General features: G+C 41.5%; 1 protein-coding gene across 1 annotated transcript in view; it reads right to left on the bottom strand.

Moving 5' to 3' along the window:
• Nucleotides 1-213: 213 nt before the first annotated feature.
• The window catches only part of LOC121268042 (pyruvate dehydrogenase E1 component subunit beta-3, chloroplastic-like), a 28,030-nt gene continuing 2,758 nt past the window's right edge, over nt 214-25,485 (bottom strand). Inside the window, 1 exon segment of the mRNA XM_041172149.1 lies at nt 214-1,336. Coding sequence (XP_041028083.1) covers nt 364-1,336 — 973 coding nt within the window. The 3' untranslated portion in view covers nt 214-363.

The raw sequence follows: 25,485 nt of genomic DNA, 5'->3' as shown, positions 1-25,485 counted from the left end.
CCTCTTTTGCGATCTAATACCGTGAAGGTCTTGAATTCAATATGGAATTAGTTTTGCTAATTAACTACCCTACTTGATTTTGGAGGTTAATCAGCTTGAGAGTGATGGAGCGGAGAGTAGCCACTTTCTCCACTTCAGATTGATGAGAAGGGAACATTCGGACACGGGTCTACCGGCACTAGATCATGAAGAAGGGAGCTTGCACACCAGAAGTAAAAGAAATCAAGAATGAAGAAAACCTTAAAGAATAGTCGTGAGTTTCAGAAAACAAAAAATGCCAACAAATTTAAAACTATATAACAATTTCTAAAACAAAGATTGGTTGATCAAAGGTTCTTTTCAGAAATGGTGGGAGTAATTAATTTACTGGCAGAGCTTCTCAACTGCTGTTACAATCTGGGCAGGCTGAACCACGGTCCATTCCTCCAAGGTCCCTGCATATGGGGTTGGCACATCCTGCGAAGACAGACATGCAATCGGGGCATCCAAATAATCATGGAACTTCTCAGTAATAGCAGCCGTCAAGCTAGCACCAATCCCTCCAGTCCGCATGCACTCTTCTACTATCAGCACTCGATGCGTCTTTTTCACTGAATTCCCAATCGTGTAGAGATCAAAAGGTTTCAGTGATCTGATAGCAATTACTTCAGGATCATAACCCTTATTAACCAAAGTTTTAGCTGCCTGCATTACATGATACCTCATCCGGGAGTAGGTTAAAATAGTGACATGCTCCCCAGGCCTAACCATCTCAGCTTCTTCTAGTGAACATATATATTCTTCATCTGGAATTATTTCCTTGAGGTTGTAAAGCAAAACATGCTCGAAAAGTATCACCGGGTTGTCACTTCGAATTGCAGCTTTCATCAAGCCCTTCGCATTATATGTGGTCGAGCATGCCACCATTTGGATTCCAGGGATTGATTGAAAATATGACTCAAGACGTTGGGAATGCTCAGCCCCGAGTTGCCGACCAACTCCACCGGGTCCACGAATAACTACTGGAATTTTAAACTGGCCACCAGATGTATAGTGGAGCATGCCACAGTTGTTGGAAATCTGGTTAAAGGCTAAAAGGAGAAATCCCATGTTCATACCCTCAATAATTGGCCTCAGACCAGTCATGGCAGCTCCAATACCCATACCTGTGAAGGAGTTCTCAGCAATAGGGGTGTCGAGAACCCTGAGATCACCATACTTTTCAGCCAGGCCTTTGGTCACCTTGCATGACCCTCCATAATGACCCACATCCTCACCCATAACACACACATGGGGATCCCTGTCCATTTCTTCTTCCAAGCCTTCTCTTAGGGCTTCAAAAAGTAAAAGTTCATGCCTGAGGATAGAACATTGACTCATCGATACCCAAAACTAAAAAAATATGCAAAGATGCAAGGCAATATTATTATGATGCTGCTCATGTACTTCTGTTTGGCAATGTAAAGGAAAATAAATTCATTTTAGTTACTACCCAATCGCAAATCTCAGCAGAAAGATAACCATATCACCCACATAAAAGATATTCAAATCAACACTTCCAATAAATGTCAGATGAATATGAAAATAAGTCTGCACACGAAGGCATTAATGATTTAGTAGCAAACAATTGGACCAGAGTCTCGAGTTAAGAATCATCTATATCGTGTGAGGGGAAGTATAAGTCAAATAAGTTGCATGGCAATTTGAAATATTGGTACAGAATACCAAGTAAAAGCACCTATCCAGTAGCTGTTAAATGCAGGCATAATACCCCCGACATTAAGGTTGAGATTATAATTTTCAAAATTAGCATACAAAATCTTCAAGCAGAATCAACTTCTTCCATTAAACTTTTTTTTATTAATTAACTTAACAATCAGCGATTTACAGTTTGTATGAAGTAAACACCAGGAATACTATATATGAAATATCCAAAAATATGTGTCTTCATTGATAGCATAAATGCAGCATGTGTTAATCTGACACAAGAAAAGAAAATGTCAATTGAACAGGAAAAAAAAAAAAAAAAAACAAAGAAACAAAATTTACAAGCAGCAAACACGACTGTCAGGAGCAATTTGCTCAAAAAAGCAGTGCACCACATCTGTAACCTAAACTATTACAAAAATAAATGTAATATCCTGTATTTTAATATATTTTTAACTAAATAATTGTTTTTATTAATTTAAATATTGATTCTCTTGTTTTAAGTTTAACCGATTTTTCGATGGTTTATTTTTACGATTTGTTTTTAATTTGTGAAAATTATTTGATATGCTTTCTTAATACTAATTATTGTTATGCATTTAAATTACTTTTTAGTTTAAATTAGTTTATTGTTGGGTTTAATTATTTTATTTTCATTTAATCACTATGTTTAAATTATTTTATTTAACTTGCTGTTTTGAAATTTTTTTCGTTGGATCATTTGTGTGATCCAAGATGTGAGGATTGGACCTCATTTCTTTCCCTCACTTTTTCTTTTTCCTTTTTTCTTTTCTTCTTCTTTTCTTTTTCTCCTCATTTCTTTTCTCCTCTCTCTCTCTTCTCCCGCGCACGAGTCCCTTCGTCCTCCACCTAGTGCCACCGTGCGCCTTCATGGTCGTCAACGCCCCTCCCAATCTCTTCCCCACTAGCCGGCGACCACCCCCCTCCATTTCCAACCCCTCTCGCGCAGCCATAAGCTCCCACGCACGGCTTCAAGCCGCGGCACTCCTTATATTCGCGCGCCGCCATTGGCCACCACCTCTTCACCACATCACTGGCTACCCCCCCCCCCCCCCCCCGCGCTACCTAACCCATCCATCCTCAGCTCCGATTCGCCACAGGTGAAGTCCATCCAACTTCATTTCCATTTTGGGCTTTTTGGACTTCAACCACCCTCTATGCCGCCACCCACGGTCAACCACCACCACCATTAGTTTCACCGACATCCCTAAGCCATTCCCTAGTAATCTCAAGTCTTTGTTTGTCCCCGTTCAAAATCTAGCCTTTTGAGACCTAAGGCCATAGTGCATTTTGCACTGTTACATTGCTGTCTTGCCACTTCTAGCACTTCCGTATCCCTCGAAAATTATATTATAGCATTGTAAGTATTTTTTCAAAGAACTTTCGTGATTTAAATGTATTTTTACACTAACTCATTTTTACTGTGATTTGGTTAGTTGTGTCGGACTGAGTCCGAGGAGTAAGGGGTCAAATGGATTGGAGGATGGAGTTGTTTGTGTGGTTGGATTATGTTGTGATTTGTTGGTTGCTGGATATTGTGTCGTTTCATGTACATTGCATATTTGCACGCATATTCATGTTTGTAAATGAAAACTGGATTTTCGCATAATTGCATACATATTCATATGTATATTTAAAAACTGAGTTTTCATGTGAGAAATAGTTTTTGGGTGCGTGTGTATCACAACCCCAAGCCAAGATGGGGCATTATCTCGGTGGAGCTCATCTGGTCACTCGGGAGCAGAATTTACTGAGTGTCTTCTCTTGGGTTGTCGATGAGCGACAACGGGATCGGACGGGATGGTAACGCTCTCGTGCCGACTTCGTGGCCCCTCTGCTGGCGGGGGCTAGAGGATGCTTGGCCACGAATACGCTGGGAGCGAAACTGGGCATCGATCGTTACGAAATCACTCGCACGGTCGTTACTCGTGGTGTGACAAAGGGAGCTAGGGTATGCGGATGATCCCTAGGGGAGATCATTGTGCATATGGTTAAAATGGATTATTTGTTTTGGACCATTTTATGGGAAAATAGTGGATTATTGATTTGGGCCATTTTCTGAAAAAATGACGGGAAAATGTTTTAAGGAAATATTTTGGGCCAAATGGAATTTTGGCGTGCGTTGGAAAAGACTTATTTTCAGGAAAAATGTTGTTTGGGACTAATGCATATTTCATCATATGCATGCATAATTGTTTGTTGCATTAATGCATTTTTATTTTTTAGGGTTGTTTGGATTATACTTACATGCGGTACCTTTTTATGGTAATGTAGATTTTGATGCAGATGATGCTGAGGGTGAGCCTGAGGATTCGGCTCTGCCAGAGGAGTGATGTGGGATCACTCGTTTATGTATTTAGACCTTATATTATATTTTTTTTGGGGATAACTGTATAACTCGTTTTAAACGTTTTACTTATGTAAATTTGTACTAAAAATTCTGGTACTTAGTTGACTTACTTAAATTATCCGTTGCGTTGTTCATTATACACTGTTGCATGTACACACACTTGGCACAATCGTTGAGATACGTGACCGTGTTGTTATCATCCGGGGGTCTCGATTTTTGAGTTTCCGTACATGGGGGTCGGGGGCGCTACAGGTGGTATCAGAACAGTTCGGCTCTGGGTAAAACCACATATCCCTTAAGTGAGGTACCAGAAATTTTAAAAGTTGTAAATTGAAATTATTTAATTTAAAACATGTTGTTTTTATTGGTTTTATTGATTTTATTGTATTATACTTTGTTTGTTTATTTATTTTATTGTATGTTATTTTATTTTATTTGTTTTATTTTATGGTAGATTATTTTATTTGTTTTAATTATTTTATTGTATATTACTTCATTTGTTTTATTCATTTTGTCGTATGTTATTTTATTTATGAAATTTTATTCTATTTTGTTTTTTTTTTTTTTTTTTTTGTTTGTTTTGTTCAGAGTTGAAAAGTGGGTTAAGGGTTGTGTTATGGCAGGAAGATGGTACGACCGTGAAGGCCATTGTTAGACTTAAACATTTAGTGTAGTAGGCCTAAACTCTTGGCGATTGGTTTGTTTTTAATATCGAGGCTAGAACGAGATGGTTTGGGTGGACTCTATGGAGTAGGAACTCAAGTCGCAACTGAGGAGGGGAATAGTTTTAAATCACTTAGGATAATTGAGGTATTAGGTTTCGTAAAATTTATGTAATGAGTCTATGGAGTAAGAGGTTGTAAGTTCAATGAACCTCAAGGTTAGATTTATGAGAAGTTCATCTAAGGTTTGTGGCCCTATAGTTTTTAGGAAATAAGTTTATGGGATTTAAGGTATTAGGTTTAACAAGCATTTGAGGGATTACTTAAATTAGAAGTTTTAGATTTTGTCGACTTGGATAAGCAATTTGGTATCATTTGGGATTTTAGAAACTACAAGTTTTTTAAGGCAATTGTTTTATTATTGGATATAAGTTCATCGATTTTACATATTTCGGAAAGTGATTCTATTATAGTTTAAGATTTTAGAATTACAGACTTGACGAACTGATTTATAATGAGATTGGAGTTTTTAGTTCCACAGGCTTGTTGTGCTAGCATGAATTATTTGGAGACTGATTAGGCTGTAACCATCAAAATGGGGTTGATCAGAGTTGAGCTATTGATATAGGAACTTTCAAGGAGAATATTTCTTTGGAGATGGAAGGTAATGATCTAGTTCGTGTATTTTCTGAGAATTGAAGATATCGATCTAATTCAAAAAATGATTGTTTTTAGCTCGAGGTTACAGTGACAGGTTAAGAATTTAATCCATATCAATTTTAAGGATAATAGATGGTGCGAATTTATAAAATGATTCTTGTTGATTTCGAGGATATAGGTCCAGATGATAGAAATGGAAGTGATGGATCACTTGCACGTTTGGAGGACTATTGGTTTTGGCTAAGGGTACATGAGATCGATGCGTAGTAGTGGTGAGTGTGTACGCATTTCAGAGAGGGTCCTAGTCTCATTTTTTTTTTTTTTTGGCTTGGAAGAAGTGACTTTGGTAGGTGTTGAAGATGAGTAAATACAATAGTATTAAATTCAAGAGATTTTGACTTGGAGTTTTTTTGTGAGTTGATTGGAGTGTGAAGTCGAAGCGGGTTACTCAATGGAATAATGGTTGGCAATAATTGTTGTGATTATCTATATGAATTAATTGTGACTTGAGGTTACCTAGGAATTTAAATTTTGAGGCTATACTTTTCTTTGGAGATTGAGCGTCCAGTTTGTTGAATTAAGGATATTGTTATTTAACTTGAAGAGAGATTGATGGGTCGTCATGTATGGTGTATGATAAGATCTTGGAAGTTGAAGTTTAGGCATCAGCGGTGAATAATATGATCAAGTATGTGAGTTAATAAAGCATTAGGATCCATGGGTGCTTTGCAATGGCTTTTGGTGGATTGAAGATTTGAGCAGTATGGCTTGCCTTGAGGTTTAATAGTGATGTGCTATTGAAGGAACTAGTCGTGCTATACTAGCTTATAGGAGTAGAAGTAGGTGGGCGAGTTACCAAGAAGGTTTTGATAATGTTTTGGTGAAATCAATGGTGGTTCGTAGTGAGTTTAGTCACTGGTAGATTAGATGATATTCAAAATTAAGGAGATGAGCTTTTGGGTTTAGGTTGTCGGGTAGAAGTTTATAGGTGCTCTTATTGGTTGGCTGGGTTGGATTCGAGCATTTTAGAGTATGTTCCTTATCTTATATGAGACGGGTGTATTTTGGAGTAATGTTGTGGCGCCCCCAATCCCCCTTATAAAAATACACAGGGATCTAGACGCCAGGATGGTGACAACACGGTCACACATCCCAACGAAGTGCCAGTGTGTGTAAATGCAACAGTGTTCAAATAAAATAACGCAGCGGATAGTCAACTAAGTACCAGAATTTAATTACAATCAAACATCAGTAAAGATTTAAATAGCAGTTATACAGTCATCCCTGAAAATATTTCACAATAGTTCTAAATGTACAAACGAGTGATCCTAGATCACTCCTCAGGCGGAGCCGTCTCCTCCGGCTCGCCCTCCTCCTCCTCAGCATCAAAATCTGCGACACCACAAAATGGTCTCGCAGGTAAGTATAACCCAAACAACAATATAATACAAAATGTATTAAATGCAACTAACATGCATGCACATGAAAACATGCATTTTCCACAAAACATTATTTTCCCCGAAAATGATAAATTTCCAACACACACCAAAATCCCATTTTGGTCCAAATTATCCGTAAATCATTTTCCCAGAAAATGATTTATCCAAAAATCAACTCGCACTATTTTCCCAGAAAATAGTGCATTAATCTCAAATGCACCATGCATTATTTCCATATGCACCATGGTCTCCCCTATGGACCATCCGCACGTCCTGGCTTCGCAGCGGTGCTCAGTTCCGCGCCCAGCGCGTACGTGGCCAAGCACTCACACTACGCAACGAGCGATGCCCAGTTCCGCGCCCAGCGCGTACGTGGCCAGACATCCTCTAATCCCCGCCAGCAGAAGGACCACGGAGTCGGCACGAGACCATCTCGTCCGATCCCATTGTCGCCCGGCGACAACCCAGGGGACGTTACTCAGTATATTCCGCTCCCGAGTAACCAGAGGAGCTCCACCGAGTTAATGCCCCATCTCGGCTTGGGGTCGTGATACACACGCACCAAAAATATCATCACATAAAATCATAGCTTTTCAAATCACATGAACATGAATGCAATACACGAAAACCCAGTTTTCTTTTACAAACATGATCATGCATGAAATAATGAAATGCACATGTACCAACACAATATCCAAACCAACAAATCCAACCAACCCATCAACAACAAATATCCAATCAACCAAATCAACCAAACAACTCCAATCACAAATCCATCCGACCCCCGAACTCCTCGGACTCAGTCCGGCATGCCAAAAACACAGTGAAATGGGTTAGTGCAAAAATACATTTAAATTACGAAAGTTCTTTGGAGAAATACTTACAGTGCAATATAATAATTTTCCGAGAATTGCGAAGTTGAAAAAAGCGACGTTTGAGCAACACCACAGTGTAAAATACACTGTGGCCGTGGGTCACAATTACCAACTTTCCAACGAGGACAAACGAAGACCCAAGATTGATAGGGTAGGGCCTAGGGAGGTCGGTGAAGCTAGTGGTGGTGGTGGTTTGCCGTGGGTGGCGGCGCAAGGGGCGGTTTTAGGCCCGAAAAGTGCAAATCGGAGATGGACTTGGTGGGGCTTCACCGGTGACGGATCGGAGCTGGGGTTGGGTCCAATGGGTTGCCAAGAGGCCGGGGATGAAGTGGTAGGAAGATGGTGGCCGGAGGTGGCGCGACGGCGGCGCAATGGAGGAAAACGTGCCGCGGCGTCGTGGGTTTCGTGGGCTTCGTGGAGGCTAACGGCGGCACGAACGGCGGTGATACTGGTGGGGTAGGACGGCCGGCGGCTGGGGAGTCTAATGGGCTGGGCGGTGACGACCACCGCCGGCGGACGGCGGCGCTGGGAGTAGACAAGGGAAACGGGCGGAGGAGAGGGGAGGAGAGAGAGGGATCGCGCGGGAGAGGAAAGAATAAGGAGAAAAGAAAAAAGAAAAAAAGAGGAAAAGAAAAGGAGAGGAAAGAAAAAGAGGGAAAAAGAAATGAGGTCCAATCCTCATAACTTGGGTCACAAAAATGATCCAACGGAAACGATTTTAAAACCACAAGTTAAATAAAATAATTTAAACGTAATGGTAAAGTCAAATTGAAATAATTAAATCCCACGGTAATTAATTTAAATATTAAAAGCAATTTAAATGCACAACAATAAATAAATATTAAGAAAGCACATAAAGATTAATTTTCACCAAATAAAAATCATAGAAATAAACTTACAAAAATCCAACCAATTTAAAATAAGAGAAATTATTTTAATTACATAAAAATAATTCCTTCAGTAAAAATACACTAAAATACGGGGTGTTACATCCTCCCCCCCTTAAAAAAAATTTCGTCCACGAAATTGGCAAGGTCAAATATTGCACCAAGACAAGATCAAGATTCAACCAAGAGAATACTTAGAACATACCGTCAAAATCAATCAAACAAGTATGGATATTGCTCCCTCATGTCGGCCTCTCTCTCCCAAGAGAAATCTTGAGCCAACGGATCACCCCACGCCACTTTCACCATAGGTATTACCTTGGACCTTAACTCTTGCTCTTTCCAATCTACGATCTGGGTCGGGGCAACTTCATAAGTAAGATTGGGCCGCAATTGAATGCGTTCGGGATCCACAAAACGTGGCTCTTGCTGTCCAAAACTCTTCTTCAATGAGGACACATGAAACACATTATGAACATCTCCAAAATAATCTGGCAAGGCAACTCTATAAGCAACAAGCCCAACCTTCTCTACGATCTGAAAAGGGCCAATATATCTTGGACTAAGCTTTCCTTTCTTACCAAAGCGCTTAACCCCTTTCATAGGAGAGACTTTAAGATAAACCCAATCTCCTTCTTCAAAAGATAAGTCTCTTCTTCTTGTATCTGCGTAACTTTTCTGGCGATTTTGCGCTTCAGCCATCTTCTTCCTGATAAACTGAACTTGATCCTTCATTTCTTGAATTAACTCAGGCCCAAGCAATTTGTTCTCGCCAACTTCATCCCAACATAAAGGCGATCTGCATTTCCGTCCATATAAGGCTTCATACGGGGCCATCTGGATGGAGGAATGAAAACTGTTATTATAAGAGAACTCAATAAGTGGTAAGTGATTCTCCCAACTTCCCTGGAATTCCATGACACAAGACCGCAACATATCCTCCAGAGTCTGAATAGTACGCTCTGATTGGCCGTCCGTTTGGGGGTGATACGCCGAACTAAACTTCAATTTAGTGCCTAATGCCACCTGCAAACTCTTCCAGAAATGGGACGTGAATCGCGGGTCCCGATCTGACACAATACTCTTGGGTATTCCATGCAAACGCACTATCTCCTTGACATATAACCGAGTCAACTTACCCAACGAGTCAGTATTATTAACAGGCAAGAAATGGGCACTCTTGGTTAACCGATCCACAATCACCCAAATGGAGTTCTTCCCACTAGGAGTCCTCGGCAACCCTACCACAAAATCCATAGAAATATCATCCCACTTCCATTCCGGAATAGGGAGAGGTTGGAGTCTACCAGCAGGTCTCTGATGTTCAGCCTTCACCTGTCGGCATGTGTCACATTTCTCAATAAACAGGGCGATGTCCGACTTCATTCCTTCCCACCAGAAATTCTTCTTTAAATCCCTATACATCTTTGTGCTTCCTGGATGAACCGAATAAGGAGCTGCATGAGCTTCTGCTAAAATTCGCTCTTTAAATTCAGAGTCTCGGGGAATCACTCTACGATCCCGAAACCTAAGAATGCCATCCTTATCCAAGCTGTAATGCAAGGGTCCTCTAGACTTTCTGACTCTTTTCCTGATAGCCAACAGATTAGGGTCCTTTCTTTGAAGAGTCTTCAATTCATCAAAATCCACTACTCGGACATCCAAGACTGAAGATAATAATTCTTCTTGCTGTGAACTCTGGATAAGAAGTCTCCTCATTCCACAAAGGAGAGAGTCCACATCTGAAGATTCCGCTTCATCCACTTGTTGTGACTTCCTACTCAAGGCATCAGCGACTAAATTTGCTTTTCCTGGATGATACTTGATTTCACACTGATAGTCGCTAATTAGCTCTAACCACCGTCTCTGCCTCATGTTTAGATTCTTCTGAGTAAATAGATGCTTCAAGCTCTTGTGATCAGTATAAACTTCACAGGCTTCGCCATACAGATAATGCCGCCAGATCTTAAGCGCAAAAACTATTGCCGCCAACTCCAAATCATGCGTGGGATAATTCCTTTCATGAATCTTCAGCTGACGAGATGCATAAGCAACAACCCGTCCCTCTTGCATAAGAACGCATCCCAACCCGAATTTGGATGCATCACTGAAAATCACAAATGGCTTGTGTGGCTCCGGAAGTGCCAAAATAGGTGCCGTTGTCAATCTTCTCTTCAACTCTTGAAAACTTCTCTCACATTTGTCAGACCATACAAACTCAGTATTCTTCCTAGTCAAGGCAGTGAGAGGTCCTGATAGCCGAGAAAAACCTTCCACAAATCTTCGATAGTAACCGGCAAGTCCCAAGAAACTTCGTATCTCACGAACTGTTGAAGGGCGAGGCCACGACAAAACAGCTTCTACTTTACTGGGATCTACAGCCACCCCTTCTTGAGAAATCACATGTCCAAGAAACTTAACTTCTTCTAACCAGAATTCACACTTGCTCAGCTTAGCGTACAATTGATGTTCTCTTAATTTCCCAAGTGCCAGGCGAAGGTGACAAGCATGCTCTTCAAAATCTCGAGAATAAATCAAAATGTCGTCGAGAAACACCACCACAAAAGAATCCAAGAAAGGCCGAAACACCCTATTCATTAAATCCATAAAAGCAGCAGGGGCATTAGCTAACCCAAAAGACATCACCTTAAATTCATAATGCCCATACCTCGTCCTGAAAGCAGTCTTGGGCACGTCCTTATCTCTTATTCTCAACTGATAGTACCCTGACCTCAAATCAATCTTCGAAAAGATAGCCGCTCCCTGAAGTTGGTCAAACAAATCATCAATTCTTGGTAGAGGATACTTGTTCTTAATAGTCACTTTGTTAAGCTCCCGATAATCTATACACATTCGAAGAGTACCATCTTTCTTCTTGACAAACAACACGGGCGCTCCCCACGGAGAAGTACTAGGCTGAATAAATCCCTTGTCGACCAGTTCTTGCAATTGAGTCTTCAACTCTTTTAATTCAGCCGGTGCCATGCGATAAGGTGCTTTATGCACAGGAGCCGCACCAGGTTCCAAATCAATAACAAACTCCATATCGCGAACGGGAGGCAATCCGGGCAAATCATCTACAAACACATCAGGAAACTCGCCCACAACTGGAATGTCTACTAACGACTTCTTCTCAGATGACGTAGACTCAACTTGGACCAAAAAAACATCTGCTCCACGAGCTATATCTCTCCTAGCTTGAATTGCTGATATAATTGTTGGTTTTGCCTTCAACTTACTTCCCGCGAATTCCACATAATCATCATCCGAGAGTTGAAAACCAATTACCCGACTTCTACAATCAATATTTGCTGAATATCGATATAGCCAGTCCATTCCCAGAATTATATCAAATCCCAGCAACTTGAACACAATCAAATCTGCATCCAGTGTCCTCCCTCCAAAATCCAAAGGACAGCCCAAAGCAACTTTAGAGCACCACACCATCTCACCATTTGGAAGTGCCACTACTAGAGTTTGCGATAAAGGCTCCGTGACCAGATTACACATCCGTGCAAAAGTGGCAGACACAAAAGATCGAGACGCCCCAGAATCAAACAAAGTACATGCATAGAAATCATATAGGCGAACTCTACCTGAAGCAAACACATCCACCAGACAATCCCAAATAATCCAACCATAACGAATATTAAATCAAATTAAAATAATTAAATGCATACCAGTAATAACCCCAGCATCGTGGGTCTCTGGAGCTCCGTAATCCACATCACCAGGGGTCACTGCATAAACCCGAGCTTGTACCAACTGTCTCTGGTTGCCCCTTCCTCCCCGTCGACCTCCTCGCGCTCCTCGCGCTTCTTGTCCTCCTTGAACTTGACCAGGACACTCCCGAGCAAAGTGACCCGGCTGGCCACATCTAAAACACTGAATTCCTCTCTGGCCACACTCACCCTCATGGGCTCTATTGCACCTGTTACAAACTGGAGCTCGACCTCCAGCACGAGCACCGGTGGTCGTCTGCGGACGGGCACTAGTCCTTTGCACGAACTTATGAGGTGACCCAGAACTACTCCCTTCGCCAAGGTAACTCCGCCTTTTCTGACCCGGAGGGGAACCTGCTCCAAAACTGTTTTCCCGCTCTGCAATGCTGGCTAAATCCACTAACTCTTGAAAGTCCTTAATCCGAAGGCAGGCCACTTGTTTACGTACCTCATGGCGCAAACCCTCCAAGAAGCGCTCGACCCGCAACTCCTCCGTAGAAATGAGGTGAGGAGCGAACCGTCCAAGCTCCATAAACTTTCTTGCATATTGCTCCACAGTCATGCCACCTTGGACCAAATTATTGAACTCCCGAGCCTTTTGCCTTCTCACTGAAGCAGGAAAGAACCGGTCATCGAACTCTTTCTTGAAACGCTGCCAAGACACAGCAGCCAAGGAACCCAACTCCATTTCTAATAATGTCCGCTTGGTCTCCCACCAATTTGCCGCTTCACCTTGCAGCATATAACTTCCATATAATACCATCTGAGCCTCCGTGCATCCACAAACTTCAAATGTTCTTTCCAAATCCTGAATCCACCTCCTAGCACGCATTGGGTCCTCCTCCCCAATGAAGGCAGGGGTCCTATGCGTTAGGAAGCGCTCATAGGGACACCCCACTTGGGCTCCCCTACTTGAATCTCCCTGCGGCGGTCGAAAATTCTGTTGAAGAAATTCTGTCATTCTATTTAATGCTCTTGCCATAGCATAATTTCCATCACCTCTAGGTAACTCATCTTCAGGCACCTCAGCTTGCCTTCTTGGTCTGACCATAATCCTGTCATAGAACATTCTCCAACCCCGCTTAAATCCATATAATTTATACTCAACCAAAAATAAACAATAATTAAAGCGATAAATAAAATAATTTAAATAACAACAATTAACATAAAATGACATAGCAACAAACTCATAATATAAAATAAATAACTTAACTTACATAACTAAAATTTTTTTTTTTTTTTTTTTTTAAATAAAAATAATAAAAATAATTTTCTGGTACTATCCTAAAGGACATGTGGTTTTACCCAGAGCCGAACTGCTCTGATACCACCTGTGGCGCCCCCAATCCCCCTTATAAAAATACACAGGGATCGAGACGCCAGGATGGTGACAACACGGTCACACATCCCAAAGTGCCAGTGTGTGTAAATGCAACAGTGTTCAAATAAAATAACGCAGCGGATAGTCAACTAAGTACCAGAATTTAATTACAATCAAACATCAGTAAAGATTTAAATAGCAGTTATACAGTCATCCCTGAAAATATTTCACAATAGTTCTAAATGTACAAACGAGTGATCCTAGATCACTCCTCAGGCGGAGCCGTCTCCTCCGGCTCGCCCTCCTCCTCCTCAGCATCAAAATCTGCGACACCACAAAATGGTCTCGCAGGTAAGTATAACCCAAACAACAATATAATACAAAATGTATTAAATGCAACTAACATGCATGCACATGAAAACATGCATTTTCCACAAAACATTATTTTCCCCGAAAATGATAAATTTCCAACACACACCAAAATCCCATTTTGGTCCAAATTATCCGTAAATCATTTTCCCAGAAAATGATTTACCCAAAAATCAACTCGCACTATTTTCTCAGAAAATAGTGCATTAATCTCAAATGCACCATGCATTATTTCCATATGCACCATGGTCTCCCCTATGGACCATCCGCACGTCCTGGCTTCGCAGCGGTGCTCAGTTCCGCGCCCAGCGCGTACGTGGCCAAGCACTCACACTACGCAACGAGCGATGCCCAGTTCCGCGCCCAGCGCGTACGTGGCCAGACATCCTCTAGTCCCCGCCAGCAGAAGGACCACGGAGTCGGCACGAGACCATCTCGTCCGATCCCATTGTCGCCCGGCGACAACCCAGGGGACGTTACTCAGTATATTCCGCTCCCGAGTAACCAGAGGAGCTCCACCGAGTTAATGCCCCATCTCGGCTTGGGGTCGTGATACACACGCACCAAAAATATCATCACATAAAATCATAGCTTTTCAAATCACATGAACATGAATGCAATACACGAAAACCCAGTTTTCTTTTACAAACATGATCATGCATGAAATAATGAAATGCACATGTACCAACACAATATCCAAACCAACAAATCCAACCAACCCATCAACAACAAATATCCAATCAACCAAATCAACCAAACAACTCCAATCACAAATCCATCCGACCCCCGAACTCCTCGGACTCAGTCCGGCATGCCAAAAACACAGTGAAATGGGTTAGTGTAAAAATACATTTAAATTACGAAAGTTCTTTGGAGAAATACTTACAGTGCAATATAATAATTTTCCGAGAATTGCGAAGTTGAAAAAAAGCGACGTTTGAGCAACACCACAGTGTAAAATACACTGTGGCCGTGGGTCACAATTACCAACTTTCCAACGAGGACAAACGAAGACCCAAGATTGATAGGGTAGGGCCTAGGGAGGTCGGTGAAGCTAGTGGTGGTGGTGGTTTGCCGTGGGTGGCGGCGCAAGGGGCGGTTTTAGGCCCGAAAAGTGCAAATCGGAGATGGACTTGGTGGGGCTTCACCGGTGACGGATCGGAGCTGGGGTTGGGTCCAATGGGTTGCCAAGAGGCCGGGGATGAAGTGGTAGGAAGATGGTGGCCGGAGGTGGCGCGACGGCGGCGCAATGGAGGAAAACGTGCCGCGGCGTCGTGGGTTTCGTGGGCTTCGTGGAGGCTAACGGCGGCACGAACGGCGGTGATACTGGTGGGGTAGGACGGCCGGCGGCTGGGGAGTCTAATGGGCTGGGCGGTGACGACCACCGCCGGCGGACGGCGGCGCTGGGAGTAGACAAGGGAAACGGGCGGAGGAGAGGGGAGGAGAGAGAGGGATCGCGCGGGAGAGGAAAGAATAAGGAGAAAAGAAAAAAGAAAAAAAGAGGAAAAGAAAAGGAGAGGAAAGAAAAAGAGGGAAAAAGAAATGAGGTCCAATCCTCATAACTTGGGTCACAAAAATGATCCAACGGAAACGATTTTAAAACCACAAGTTAAATAAAATAATTTAAACGTAATGGTAAAGTCAAATTGAAATAATTAAATCCCACGGTAATTAATTTAAATATTAAAAGCAATTTAAATGCACAACAATAAATAAATATTAAGAAAGCACATAAAAATTAATTTTCACCAAATAAAAATCATAGAAATAAACTCACAAAAATCCAACCAATTTAAAATAAGAGAAATTATTTTAATTACATAAAAATAATTCCTTCAGTAAAAATACACTAAAATACGGGGTGTTACAAATGTTACTTGTTTTCAATTTGGGATGCTGAGGTTGATTAATATTGGTTTTTTGTCTTTGATAATGGATGTACTTTGTGGAATATTGATTTTGATCAAGACAGCAAGAGTTAATTGAGGAATATGAGTGATAACTCATGGTTTTGGGAAAGAGGGTATTTTCTACCAAAATGTGGTAAGAATTTTCTGGTTAGTAGGTATGGAGCCACCTTGTACTCGATGGTGTCTTTTTTTTATGAAGAAAAATTTTATGTATGTGGTGAATTATCAGAGTGCGCAACAGGAGCGTGATATTTTGGTTGTAATTAGGAGTTCAAATTGTGCTGATTTTGAGGAATTAGTGGTGACTTGAATTTTTGAGAGGATACTTGTAGTTGGAGATTAATTACTCAGTTGGACCAATTATGTTATTGATGGTTAACTTTGGAAGTGTCCATTAGGTTACCAAAGGTAGAATAAAATGAAGGTTTAGAAGTTATAGCATAGGAGTCGATTGAGGTTAGCACCAATTATTGTATGGAGCTACTAATCATTTGAATTTATTGGATGTTGTATTAAGGTTCTTATAGAAAAGAAGATTTTGGATAACATAGCCACCCTAGGAATACTAGGCATGATGTGCCACTGGGGGACTAATGCGAGTATGATGGATATCGCCATGTTTATTGAGAAATATGTCACATGCCGTCAAGTTAAGGCTGAGCATCAAAGACCTGCTGGTAAACTTCAACCTCTCCCTATTCCTGAGTAGAAATGGGATGAAATTTCTATGGATTTTGTAGTGGGTTTGTCGAGGACCCCTAGTGGGAAGGATTCCGTTTTGGTGATTGTTGATCGGTTGGCCAAGTGTGCTCATTTCTTTCCTATCAATAATATCGACTCTTTGGAAAAGCTGACTTGGTTGTATGTCAAAGAGATAGTGCGTTTGCACGAAGTACTCAAAAGTATCGTGTCGGATCGGGACCCGCAGTTCACGTCCCATTTTTGGAAGAGTTTGCATGCAGCTTTAGGCACTAAGTTGAAGTTTAGTATTGCATATCACCTTCAAACTAACGGTCAATCAGAGCACACTATTCAGACTCTTGAGGATATGTTGCGGGCTTGTGTCATGGAATTTCAGGAGAGCTAGGAAAATCATCTACCACTAATAGAGTTTGCTTATAATAACAGTTTTCATGTCTCAATTCAGATGACCCCGTATGAAGCTTTGTATGGAAGGAAGTGTAGATCACCTTTGTGTTGGGATGAAGTTGGCGAGAGTAAATTAATTCGGCCTAAAATAATTCAAGAAATGAAAGATCAAGTTCGGGTTATAAGGACTAAAATGGCAGAAGCACAAAGTCGTAAGAAGAGTCATGTAAATATGAGGAGAAGAGACTTATCCTTTGAGAAAGGTGATTGGGTTTACCTCAAAGTCTCTCCTATGAAAGGCATTAAGTGCATTGGTAAGAAAGGAAAGCTTAGTCCGAGGTATGTTGACCCTTTTCATATTGTAGAGAAGGTTGGGTTTGTTGCTTATAGAATTGCATTACCGGACTATTTTGGGGAAGTTCATGATGTGTTCCATGTGTCGTCATTGAAGAAGAGTTTTGGACAGCAAGAACCACGTTTTGTTAACCCTGAACGCATTCAACTTCAGCCTAACCTTACTTATGAAGTTACCCTGACGCAGATTGTGGATTGGAAAAAGCAAAGGTTAAGGTCCAAGACGATAGCTTTGGCGAAAGTATCATGGAGCGATCTGTTGGCTCAAGAGTTCTCTTGGGAGAGAGAAGCCGACATGAGGGAGCAATATCCGTATTTGTTTAATGGACCCTGACGGTATGTTTCTTAAGTCTGCTCTTATTCAAATCTTATTCCTGTCATAGCTTTAATGTCTGACCTTGCAAATTTCAAGGACGAAATTTTATTTAAGGGAGTGAGGATATAACACCCCGTATTTTAGTGTATTTTTAATGGAATGATTATTTTTATTAATTTAAATAATGATTCACTTGTTTTAAGTTTAACGGATTTTTCGATGGTTTATTTTATGATTTTTTTTTTTAATTTGTGAAAATTATTTGATATGTTTTCTTAATATTAATTATTGTTATGCATTCAAATTGCTCTTTATTTTAAATTAGTTTATTGTTGGGTTTAATTATTTTCTTTTCATTTAATCACTACGTTTAAATTATTTTATTTAACTTGCTATTTTGAAATCTTTTTCGTTGGATCATTTGTGTAATCCAAGATGTGAGGATTGGACCTCATTTCTTTCCCTCACTTTTTCTTTTTCCTTTTTTTCTTTTCCTTTTTCTTTTTCCTCTTTTTCTCCTCATTTCTTTTCTCCTCTCTCTCTCTTCTCCCGCACACGAGTCCATTTCTCTCTCCCCGTCCGTGTGTCGTCCTCCACCTAGTGCCGCCGTGTGCCGTAGTGGTCGTCATCGCCCCTCCCAATCTCTTCCCCACTAGCCGGCGACCACCTCCTTCCGTTTCCGGCCCCTATCGCGCCGCCATGAGCTCTCACGCACGGCTTCAAACCATGGCACTCCTTGTGTTCGCACGCAGCTGTCGCGCTGCCATTGGCCACCACCTATTCACCACATCACCGGCTACCCCCTCGCGACCTAACCCACCCATCCTCAGCTCCGATCCGTCACATGTGAAGTCCATCCAACTTCATTTTCATTTTGGGCTTTTTGAACTTCAACCACCTTCTACGCCGCCACTCACGGTCAACCACTACCACCATTAGCTTCACCGACATCTCTAAGCTCTTCCCTAGTAATCTCAAGTTTTCGTTTGTCCTCGTTCAAAATCTAGCCTTTTGAGACCCACAGCCATAATGCATTTTGCACTATTACGTTGTTGTGCCGCCACTTCTAATACTTCCGTGATCCATCAAAAATTATATTATAGCATTGTAAGTATTTTTTCAAAGAACTTTCGTGATTTAAATATATTTTTGCACTAACTCATTTTTACAGTGATTTGGTTGGTCGTGCTGGATTGAGTTCGAGGAGTAAGGGGGTCGGATGGATTGAAGGATGGAGTTGTTTGTGTGACTGGATTATGTTGTGATTTGTTGGTTGTTGGATATTGTGTCGTTTCATGTACATTGCATATTTGCACGCATGTTCGTGTTTGTAAATGAAAACTGGATTTTCACATAATTGCATACATGTTCATGTGTATATTTGAAAACTGGGATTTCATGTGAGAAATGGTTTTTGGGTGCGTGTGTATCACGACCCCAAGCCGAGATAAGACATTATCTCGGTGGAGCTCCTCTGGTCACTCGGGAGCGGAATTTACTGAATGACGTCCCCTAGGTTGTCGCTGGGCTACAACGGGATCGGATGGGATGGTAACGCTCTTGTGCCGACTCCGTGGCCCCTCTACTGGCGGGGGCTAGTGGGCGCGAAATCGGGCATCGTTCGTTACGAAGTCACTCGCACTGTCGTTACTCGTGGTGTGACGAAGGGAGCCTGGGTGTGCAGATGATCCCTAGGGGAGATCATGGTGCATACGGTTAAAATGGATTATTTGTTTTGAACCATTTTCTGAGAAAATTGTGGATTATTGATTTGGGTCATTTTCTAAGAAAATGACAGGAAATATTTTGGGCCAAATGAGATTTTGGCTTGCGTTGGAAAATACTAATTTTTGGGAAAAATGTTGTTTTAGGATTAATGCATATTTCATTATATGCATGCATAATTGTTGGTTGCATTAATGTATTTTTATTCTCGAGTGTTATTTGGATTATACTTATCTGTGGTACCGTTTTATGGTAACGTAGATTTTGATGCAGATGATGCTGAGAGTGAGCCTGAGGATTCGGCTCCACCAGAGGAGTAATATAGGATCACTCGTTTATGTATTTAGACCTTGTATTATATTTTTTTTCAGGATAACTGTATAACTCTTTTTAAACGTTTTACTTATGTAAATTTGTATTAAAAATTCTAGTACTTAGTTGACTTACTTAAATTATCTGTTGCGTTGTTCATTGTACATTGTTGCATGTATACACACTTGGCACAATCGTTGGGATGCGTGACCGTATTGTCATCATCCGAGCGTCTCGATTCCTAAGTTTCCGTACATGGGGGTCGGGGGCACCACAATAAACAAAAAGAAAAACAGATAGTGCCACCAGCCTGGTACCATGCAAACTTATAATAGCTAAACCCCATCAGAAACTACCAGAGAAAAGACAATCTAAGAACTCCAATAATCGACATACAAAGCAAGATGTGATTTTCATATCACATCTGAGTTATCTCTGACCGATACACCTCATTAGGGCATCTGCGATATACTATAAGAAGCAGATATACCTATAAGGGACCTATGCTTCATCCAAATGCCAAACCTGGTGTCGAGGGGTCTCTATTTTTTCTCTAAAATTTCAATCTAATGCATCATTGTGCTTAAGCTGGGAGAAAATTTTTTCTAGCAAGTACTAATGCACTGAAGAGATTTAAGAAAATGTTTGCTTGAGAAATTTTTTTCAATTCATCTGAAAATGCCAAACACTGATGGCATCTTTTCAATAATACATCTGGTGCATGATGCATCAAAAGCCCCTCCTACTGCCGCTTCTCTCTCACACACACAACAGATGAACATTAATTTGTATGTTGAATCGAGTAGATTAAAACCCATATGTTGCCTTTGGCCCTGTTTAGGACTGCTCAGTAGGTAGAAGCATTGCAAGGCTTTCGGCTCAAATGCTAGCCAACTTTTCAGTTCTGTTAAGATTGTTGATATTGACATGGTAAGCAACTTTGCAGACTCCAGGCATTATGTAACGTCTGATAGTTTTTTTTTTTTTTTAAATAGATGAGGTCACCTGTCCAAGAGTGACCTCCCCCCACAAATATATTAAAAGAAACCCTCACTTGTGGCGGAGGAAAACCTTAAGAACCAACCAATCCAAATCATCTAAACACTACATATCAAACTCATATAGCCAGTAAACCCACCTTATCTACACAAAATATTCCTTTAAGATGAGTTGGCAACTCAACCAAATCCATCCAAAGACCAAAGATTCTATCGGCACCCAACTTAGCCAGTCCATCAGCCATCGCATTCCCTTCTCTAAAAATATGTTGAACCGTGTACCTTATTAAGCGTAACATTAACATTATCTCCTCCCAGAAGTCTTCCAAGTACCAAATACCACATTTGCTTTCCCTCAGCCAATTTACTAAAATGTTTGAATCCATTTCCAGCTCCACAAATTGTAGTCCCAGATCCCTACAATGCCGAAGCCCATGGAGTAAAGAAATTAATTCAGCATTATTATTGGACCCTTCTAGAATTTCTGCAGCATATGCCAAGATGAGAGCCCCGTTTTCATCCCGTATGGCACCTCCTACACCTGATCTTTCCGAATTTCCCAAAGTGCATCCATCCGTATTTAGTTTGCACCATCCATCTCTTGGTTTCTGCCATCCAACTAGCCTAGGTTCCTTCCTTTTCTTGTGCTTAATAGGTACTTCAAGATCTGCCAACACTACATCATCAACCGCATTCCACTTTACTGCTGCCTTTAGTTTTAAACCCACCCAAGAAATCCAGTAAATTATTTGCCGCCAAAGGGACTCTTTCGGACCAGCAACCCTCTCCATCTTTTTTTTTTTTGCATCTCCATAACCAAATCTGCCAAGTAACAATCGAAGGGATTAGTCAATAGCATTCCACGAGAAGAAGATTTTTTTGCTCTATTGAACCACAAACAAATTCAATGTTTCCGTGAAAGGGAGGAGACAAAACACATGCCCAACTGATTAGAAACCTTCCGCCAGATGTGCTGCACCAAATCACCTCTTGACAGAACGTGATCCATGTCTTCATAGGCTCCAGACTCACAGCATACACATTTTGACACAATTGGAACACCCACCTTACGCAATTTGTCATCAACTGGGAGACCCTCATGAGTGGCTTGCCACATGGTCATAGAGATATTTTTCGGGAGGCTCGAATTCCAGATCCAATTAAAGAATGAAAACACTTGTCCCCTTCTTCTAGTCTTCTCCCAAGCATTTTTCACAGAAAAATTGCCATCCAGGTTCCCCATCCATATCAGTTTATCCGGACCTTGTCTACTATTACCCAACTGCATCAGCACTTCCAAGGCCTTTTCCCTCCCCAGTAAACTTGTGAGTAGATCCTCATTCCAACCCAATTCCGATTTACATTCCTTTAGAGATAACAGCGGCGTCGTGATATTTGTGCAAGAATCTCCCAGAGGCTCTAAAGGTGACCACTTATCCCACCACAAAAACACATCCCCATCCATAACCCGCCATCTTGAGTGATGTAAAACCTCCGGAATGCTTCTCATCACCATACGCCAAAACCCCAAACCCCTCATTGGATTTATCAAGGAAATATGGCTCCATTTTATATACTTCACTCGAAAAAAGGAAGCCCATAATGACTTATCAGCGATGACTTTCCATGCAAATTTCATATTTAAAGCTTTTTGTACTTCACCTAAATTTCTCAAACCAACTCCCCCTAGTTTACATATTTTACCCCAAGCCACCCATTTTTTTTCTCCTTTCCATTTTCCATGCCCCAGAAAAAGGAGCTAAAAGCCCGATTCAAGGCTTCAATTGTCACCTTGGGAATAGGAATAACAGACAACATATGAACTGGAAAACTTGAGAGCACATGCCTTAACAAAATGAGTCTCGCCCCTTTTGATAACAACCGTGCCTTCCACCCTTCAATTGTTCTCTTAATTTTTTCCAACAACTCCTCCAAATGTCTATTTAGTAGTCTACCAGTAACAATGGAGACTCTCAAATATTTGAAAGGAAACATACCTTGCACAAACCCCGTAGCTCGTAAGATGGTCCGTCTTCTTGTTCTTGTGAAACGCTCCGAAAAATAAATCACTGATTTGTGGTTATTACCGCCTGCCCCGACCAAGCCTCATATTTGTTCAAATGGTCCATAATTATTTTTACATCCTTTTTCGCCCCATTTGCAAATATAACAATGTCATATGCATACAGGAGATGAGATATCATCGGCTCCCCCCTCGGATGTGAGAACCTCCCAATTATCCCAGCTTGAAATTTCTCTTTCAAAAGTCTTCAAAGAGTCTCCTCCACTAAGATAAACAAGTATGGGGATAAGGGGTTTCTTTGCCGTAACCCCCTTCCACCCTTATAAAACCCCTTCACCGTTCCATTCATAACCACAGAATACCATACCGTCGTTACACAATGTTTTACCAGGTCCTAAAACTGAGATGAAAAACCAAAAGCATCCGACACATGAAGAAGGAACTCCCAATCAATGCTATCATAAGCTTTCGCAAAATCCACCTTAATCATTACATTGCCTCCTCTGACCTTTTTATTCAAGATCTGTATCATTTCCTGGGTTAGACTGACATTCTCCAGAATACTTCTACCAGGTATAAAGGCACCTTGCCCTTGAGAAATTATTCGGGACAAAATAGGCGCCAATCTTCGCACTATCAATTTAGAGCATACTTTATAGATCACGGAGCAAAGGCTAATTGGCCTAAATTTCTCAAAGCTTGTAGGATTCGGTACCTTCAGGATCAGAACTACATATGAAGAAGACTAGAACCTAGGTAATTCACAACCTCTGAAAAAATCCCACACTGCTTCCACCACATCCTTCTCCACTAACCCCCAACAACTTTTATAAAAACCCGAAGTGAAGCCATCCGGACTTGGTGAACTATCTATCGAAATAGAAAACAATGAATCCTTGATATCTTGGATTGAAGGGAGCGCACACAGTCTTCTGTTTTCAGCCTTAGAGATTTCTTTTTTTACCCACGACGACAACTCCAGACAAGGGCTACTATTTCTAGCTCCCATAAAATCAGAAAAATAACTAACCGCTTCTTCATGTACTGCTTCCAGAGAACTAATTTGGCGCCATCTTCCAGATTCATATCTCGAATCCAGTTACTGCCTTTGTTTTTCAGACTTCGAAAAAATTGAGCATTAACATCCCCTACCTCAACCCACCGTTGCTTCGCAATTTGAGATAGCCTCATTTCCTCTCTACACGTCCACTCTGCCAGCTCAAGTTTGGCTGCCAATAAGGCCATCTCATCCTCCTCGGAGCCCCCCACCTGGAGTCTGCAATCCAACTCGACTATCTCCTTTTCCAACCGATCAATATGTGTGTGCGTCCAACCAAAGACATTGACATTCCATCATTTAAGAGCCACCCTCAACTTTTTTAGTTTGCCTGCCAACTTCCATAACCCATTCCCCATCGCCTCTTCCTCCCCTACCGTTTTGACACAGTTTAAGAAATCATCATGTCTCGTCCACATTTCCTAGAATCTGAATGGAGATGGGCCATATCGTGCCAACGGTTTCTCAAGCCACATTACCATTGGAGCATGATCCGACGATGAACGTGAGAGGTATTCCATGCAAGAGGACGAATAATTAACAGCGCACGAATTATTCATCAAAATCCTATCCAACCTAGCCCAGGCTCTAGTTAAACTGGCATGACCATTACACCAAGAAAAAAGACCCCCCATGAACGACATCTCCTGCAACCCACTGAGATTAATAAAATGATTAAACTCCTCCATTGCTGCTGCCGACCTTGGAAGGCCCCCTCTTCTTTCCGCATCTGTACGTATAACATTAAAATCCCTCGCCACCACCCAATCATCAGAGGTACTTGGAAGGTCACACAAGTCTTGCCAAAGCTGACTTCTCTCTTGCCTCAAACACTTGGCGTACACCAAGAAGAGCCGCACCCTCCTATTATTGTCCTCAATGGCCACCGTGATATGTTGATTAGATTTTGCAATCACTTGACAGCCCATCCCCTGGCTCCATAACAACCATATTTTGCCTCCTTTCGCACTGTTTGATACACCATCCGCAAAATGAAAATCCCTAACCAGCTTCCTCCGTTAGAAAATGCTCTGCCAAAGCCACTACTTTCAGTTTATATTTCCTCAACAGTTTACCCAGCCTCTGTTTCAAGGTGTTCAAACCTCGTATATTCCAATAGATGAAACTACACATTATAAATTAAACCGAACAGGTCTGCTAGGAACCCTTTTAGAACTTCTAATTCTTTCACTTTTCCTCTGCTGCTCACTTCTCTCTAGATCCGAATAAAAATCTTTTTCTTTACTCCTATGCAACATACTCTCCACTTTCTCACCTTCTGATAACGAACCCAGAACCTCGCCTTCAACCTCCATTCCATTCCCCACATCAGGATCAACTCCACCATTCTCGACTTGAATCACTCCCTCCTCCGACCAGCGAGCCTCATCCGGAGAAACAAAAAGATTGTCATTTTCTAGATCATTTACAAGCTCTCGCTCCTTCAAAAATCTTGCTTCATCCATGGAATAAAAAATTCCTACTAGCTTTTCCACCATAACCACCTCCCTCAGACCTCCATCCGAATCCTCACTAGCTTTGAACAATTCAGCAACCTCCGTACCCTGAACTAGTGCCTCACGATCCTCAACCAGATGGACCTCCTCTGTATCCTGAGAATGCATCTCTATTTCCAACTGAGCGACTGGGACTTCGCTGTCGGGCTGGGTTTCAACACCCGAGCAAGAGAATTCTCCGCTCCCATCTCT

Source organism: Juglans microcarpa x Juglans regia, chromosome 5S, assembly GCF_004785595.1.
Source record: "Juglans microcarpa x Juglans regia isolate MS1-56 chromosome 5S, Jm3101_v1.0, whole genome shotgun sequence".
NCBI lineage: Eukaryota > Viridiplantae > Streptophyta > Magnoliopsida > Fagales > Juglandaceae > Juglans > Juglans microcarpa x Juglans regia.
This window is presented reverse-complemented; position numbering and strand designations above follow the sequence as displayed.